The following is a 5,310-nucleotide window of genomic DNA, read 5'->3' on the forward strand; positions in this document are numbered from 1 at the left end:
GAATGGCAGCCCTAGTGGTAATGACAACCCTGGGGAAGGAGATCAGAAGAGACCGAGATGTCCATATCAATTGAAAGACATTTAAGGTTGAGATTCATTTTGCCGCCTGAATCCCAATGAAAGCCATAGCGAATGCTCTACGAGGTCATGATTCAAAGAGCTCTCAAGAAGCTTTAAGAGTGCTTGACATCATACCAAGGCAGCACACTGCAAAGTAGTATGTAATTTCAGTTTTTTATTGTTGGCATCACTCTTTTTTTTTTCCTTTCATAAAATTGTTAACATAGCTGGTAATTCCAGAGGATGCCTATTCGTACGGCAATCGTAATTCAACAATGAGCCTTGTAACTTCACTGACATAGGAGGTGGTGTTGTTGGCTGTCGAGGTGGTCCACACACACAAAAGACCAATCCACTCATCAGGTGGTCCACATATACTTTCAACCAGGCTGACATTTTTGCACTGGTTGGATGGTAACTTATTGTACAACTAGCTATGAGTGAGACCTCAACAACCAAATGCTTTTCTACTACAAACATCGGTTAGTCAAATCAGTCTGATTGGGTTGATAAAAAATTTCAAGCTTCTGGAGAAGAACTGCAACTTGTGTTTCATGCGATTGAAGGTGTGTAGACTTGAATTTGATGTTAAAATCGACAAAAACAACACCTTTTTTTGTATTAAAAATACATATCGTAGCTTACATTAAAGATACTGTCTCTCTGCTATTACATATTCTGCTGAATGAATGGGTTTTCTAGGTCATCTGCATCATGCATGTACAAGTTATCCAACATAAGCTGAATCATTGAACAATCTTTGGTTTATCATAATGCCTGTCGGTGTTGGATTGCTCTTGTTGTTTGAACATGCCTGATTTGTCGTACTAATGCAAGGAACATTGACATGACTTTTAGGAAAAAATTTAATAAAAGAACAAGGCAGCATGATGTTGCAACTGGACAATTATAAAAACAGATGACACATTATCTGCTGTTAACCTTGCTTATAATCTCCTTCCATCTACTGATGAATCAAGCAGTTGACTATAATCTTTACACCAATAACATTGTTATATATTAAAAAAAATTCTTTTTGTAATATAGTCATCAACGCTACTAACGTTATTTATACAAGTTTTTGTTTTTTTTGTTTGCTTTTAGGAAGCATCGGCCTTTTCTAGCTCGAAGTCTATGGATGATATTCTATTTCAACCTGCCACCACTAATGGTAAGCAACAACTCTATGCTAAAATGGCCTTTTTCATATAAAACTGTCAATTTAAAACAATGGCCTGCCACTTCTAATTGCAGGATCCTCTACGTTCTACTCGGTTAGCACTGCCCTGTTTTTGAATATTTGGTTTTGTAAGGATATAGTCTGTTCTAAGATCTTGCTTATGGTCGCAGCTAGGAAGTCAATCTTCTATGTTCTGCATTTGAACATCTCTTTCGTAATTCTATGGCAGGTTTTCTCCTGTGTCTAATAAGCAGTTGTTTCTTGTATTCAAAATTTTTAAAGAGTTGTGTTTATGTGAAACTACCAATGTGATTTGGCTGTATTTTGGTGGATGTGCTTATTTTTGCCATTTTTGAGATCTTCTGTTAATTGTTAAGATCGTTAATTGGAGCATCACCTGTTTCTTTCAAGTCCCTCTTTGGTCAGTTTTCTGTTTAAGCTTTTTCCTTGTAGTTAAGGATGCATGTCAGTTTAATGGATAAGCGGTTTATATTTTTACTTCATCCTTCATATGCTTTTTGGTTTGACTGGCTGTAAGGAGGAAGGTTAACTTTTTTGGTAGTTTCTTGTGTTCCTTATTATTATTTTCCTGCAGGCTGTTGGTTGTTTTTATTGTTTGCTTATTGGGTCAAGCTACTCATGTCTTAGCTTGCATTTATTCACTTTAATCATGAGGATATGATTAGGGTTTTTGAAGTCCTAAAAAAAAGAAAGTTCAAATGGATAGAAAACTTCAATAGATAATAATTTTTATTTTTTAAAGGTTATTGGAATCCGTTTTTTAGCTAATGGAGTTCAATCCCCCAATATGCATGCTAAGGAAATTCTTCTTTAGCTAATGTGGCAGTAGTGACTTTGGAGCTCACTCCTTCAATATGCATGCTAAGGAATTACAATTTCGCTCTTTCCACTTGACTTGACCAGTGATTCAGTTTGAGCATTCACCCAAATGCACTGTTTACTTTCTTGAATCAATGGCTTGAAATGCTTCTGTTTGATTATAAAAGACAGAGAAGTTACTAAAAAGTAATTGGCTTCAGAGGATGTTTTGTGAGTAATTTACTTTTCTTTTTCTATGTAAGTCTACTATTTAAATACTTTGTTAATCTATTGAATTTGTAGCAGTTACTGTTGCTACTCTTGGGAAGAAGACTACAATTATGTCTTAAGAAGTACTCATTGGAGATGGAGTTCCTTGCTGCAGGTGAATAAGAATGGGTGGTGGCATTTGCCTCGGGCTTCAATAGCGGAATGCTCGAACAACAACTAAGAGGGAACTCATGGCTTCTGTCAGCAATCCCTTTTTCGCCCGGGCAAACCGCCATTGCAAGAAGAAGTTGGGCACAACAGAGAGAGAGATGGCTTCAGGTCTTCTTTGTTCATCCTGTCACGATATCGGTGCATCATTGTAACTTGGGGTGTGACTCAACAGTCACCAAGTTGAGAAAAAATTAGGAAGATAGCAATTTCTTGACTCAATGAGTCAGTTGAGTTGAGAACCTTCTCACAAAATCAGTATGGACTATGGAGCATGATTTTAAGACTCGGCAACGTGTACTGACTTGTTCAGTCCAGAGTAGATTCACAACTCAGCTGAGTCAGGGCTCTACATGAAGAGCCCTGTCCCATGAGTAATTTGTTTTTGCTTGAATGTGATGAAGCTTATCGATAGTTTACTGTTGTGAAAATTTGTCTCTTTGTTGGAGCAAGCTTCTTTTGATAAGAAGAAGTCTGTTACCTACATGAAGAGGTATATCAAGCTGTTGACTCCTAAGTTGGAGGGAGAGCATCAGGAACAATTTAAGAAGAACATTGAGGGAGCAACAAAGTTTCTACTTTTGAAGCTCAAGGACCTTCAATTGTAATTTCTTACCGATGTCTCTTTGCTTTATATATTTTTTTATTTATATTTTACTTATTAATTCTGGTTTTATAAGCATCATAGAATTTGTGATTAGAAAACATAGACATTTGTTCTGTTTTAGAAGCTTAATGATCTCTGGATTAAACTAATATTTGCCATTTATTTATATTAAATTCTTATCTTGCAAATTGTTATGGATATGCTCTCTGGATTTGGTTGCAGGGTAGAGCAAGGGAAGCACGAGAGATCAATAAAAGCTTGCTTACACTTGGTCGTGTCATTAATGCACTTGTTGAGCATTCTGGTCATATTCCATGCAGGTGTGAATCAGTGGCAGTTGATTGATTTCCAATTGTTGTCTTGATAATGTGGGTGTGAGAAAATGATGATTTCCTTGGTACATCAGGGATAACAAATTCACGAGGTTACTGAGGGATTCCCTGGGAGGAAAAACAAAAACATGCATAATTGCAACCATATCACCTTCCATACACTGCTTGGAAGAGACACTCGACACTCTAGATTATGCACACCGTGCAAAAAATATCAAGAATAAGCCAGAGGTCAGTAATGGGGACTGGTTAATGCCATTTGTCCACTATCTTTGAAGTCAAACATTATTTTGAAGTTTTTTTTATATAAATATTTGCAGGTTAATCAGAAGATGAAATCAACATTGATCAAGGATCTTTATTCTGAAATTGATCGTCTTAAACAAGGTTGCTAATGTCTACTATTTGGGATCTCGATTGTCAATTTAAGTGAAACAAGACTTGTGACATCAGTTTCATCCTCCCGTCAAACAATTGGATGCTTGATGTCAATCTAATTAGATTAAAATTTGCATCTGATGGATACAATTGCTCATTATGTTTCTATTTATCAGTTCTTGCTAGGATTTAAATTTTCAAGTTATTGATGTCTTACATTTTACACTTGAATGTCTTCCTATTGTTCGACTTCAGAAACTATCATCAGAATTTGATGCTGGGTTCTGGAACCGTTTGTTAAAGATGAGAATTGTCATCAAGTGCATGTGCCGATATGGCATACATGTGTGAGGTCCAAGTTCTCCATTAGCTGGGCCACAATCATTGGATTGCTTGGCTCTAAAATTAGGCGGCATTGCTCCTCAAGTGGACCACTGGTTAGAAACAAAGCTTTAAATTACCGAGGAACCTGCATTTGAATAAACTGATGCTTTCTCATAGAATCATGTCTAGATGCAAGTATTATCCTTTTGATTGTTAGTTACAATTTGAATATTGAACAAGAATTCTTGGGTGGTGTGTTAAAAATCAAGAACTTGTATCTCTCAAAAAAAATCAAGAAGTTGTGTTTTTATTCTTAAATAAATTAAACCTGGATGTGCAAGATTGTGGGTGTGAGGATTTCACATATGGCATTGGCATTTTGAAACTCTATTGTTTGCGTTGCCTGCCAAATAAATCATACCCACTGTAACATCCCCCAATCTACTCGTGTGTTCAATACTTCTCAGCTTTTGTTATGCATTTTTTCTCTATGTTTAGATTCAGGTTTCTCTTTCAACTGATAACAAAATATGATTCACCTATCAACTCTACATAACTTAAGGTTCAAAAAGATCATTACTGTTAGCATTACAACTATGTTTACTACTTCAATTGCTTTTTGGACTATAATTTTGTTTAGAACTACTTGCTTCTTATCTCTTTTATTTTATTTTTTCCCTTTTCTTTTGCTACTAGTGCATCCTACCTTTATTATCCTCAGGTCCCGAATATCAGCCCGATCCAGAACTAAGTTGGGCCACAACATAGGGAACAAATTGGGTGGAAATGCTCACCCTTGATGTGCACCAATGCCCATCCGAGTTTCAAAACAGCCCGATTTTTTCCTTCATCCAGACCAGATGAAGGGTTTGAATGGCCTGGATGACATATACACAACAATCTTCCACGAATCTTTTTTTTTTTTTTTTTCTGATTTATTTTTTCTTCTTATTGTGTTTTTAGAAGCAAATGACAGGGAAGCTGCAAAGACCGCTGAACAGCTGCAATCCGTAGGAATTTTTGGCTGCTGCGATGGTGCAGCAGCAGCAACAGCTACTTCAGGTATGCAGATATTTTACCTTGTGTTATTGGATTTGGTTTTCTGGTATTTCTTGGAAAACTATTTTGATATTTGTTCAAATCTTAAATTTATATTGAAAAAATTTCATGTG

General features: G+C 36.2%; 1 protein-coding gene across 1 annotated transcript; it reads left to right on the top strand.

Annotated features, from left to right (window-relative positions):
• The first annotated feature begins 2,645 nt into the window (after positions 1 to 2,645).
• Positions 2,646 to 3,659, top strand: LOC131235382 (translationally-controlled tumor protein homolog). Its single transcript, XM_058232546.1, has 3 exons — positions 2,646 to 3,101; positions 3,327 to 3,424; positions 3,511 to 3,659. Exons 1-3 carry the CDS (start codon positions 2,983 to 2,985, stop codon positions 3,534 to 3,536), a joined length of 243 nt encoding a protein of 80 aa, XP_058088529.1. The 5' UTR covers positions 2,646 to 2,982; the 3' UTR covers positions 3,537 to 3,659.
• Positions 3,660 to 5,310: the final 1,651 nt, after the last annotated feature.

Source organism: Magnolia sinica, chromosome 19, assembly GCF_029962835.1.
Source record: "Magnolia sinica isolate HGM2019 chromosome 19, MsV1, whole genome shotgun sequence".
In the NCBI taxonomy this organism is placed as follows: domain Eukaryota; kingdom Viridiplantae; phylum Streptophyta; class Magnoliopsida; order Magnoliales; family Magnoliaceae; genus Magnolia; species Magnolia sinica.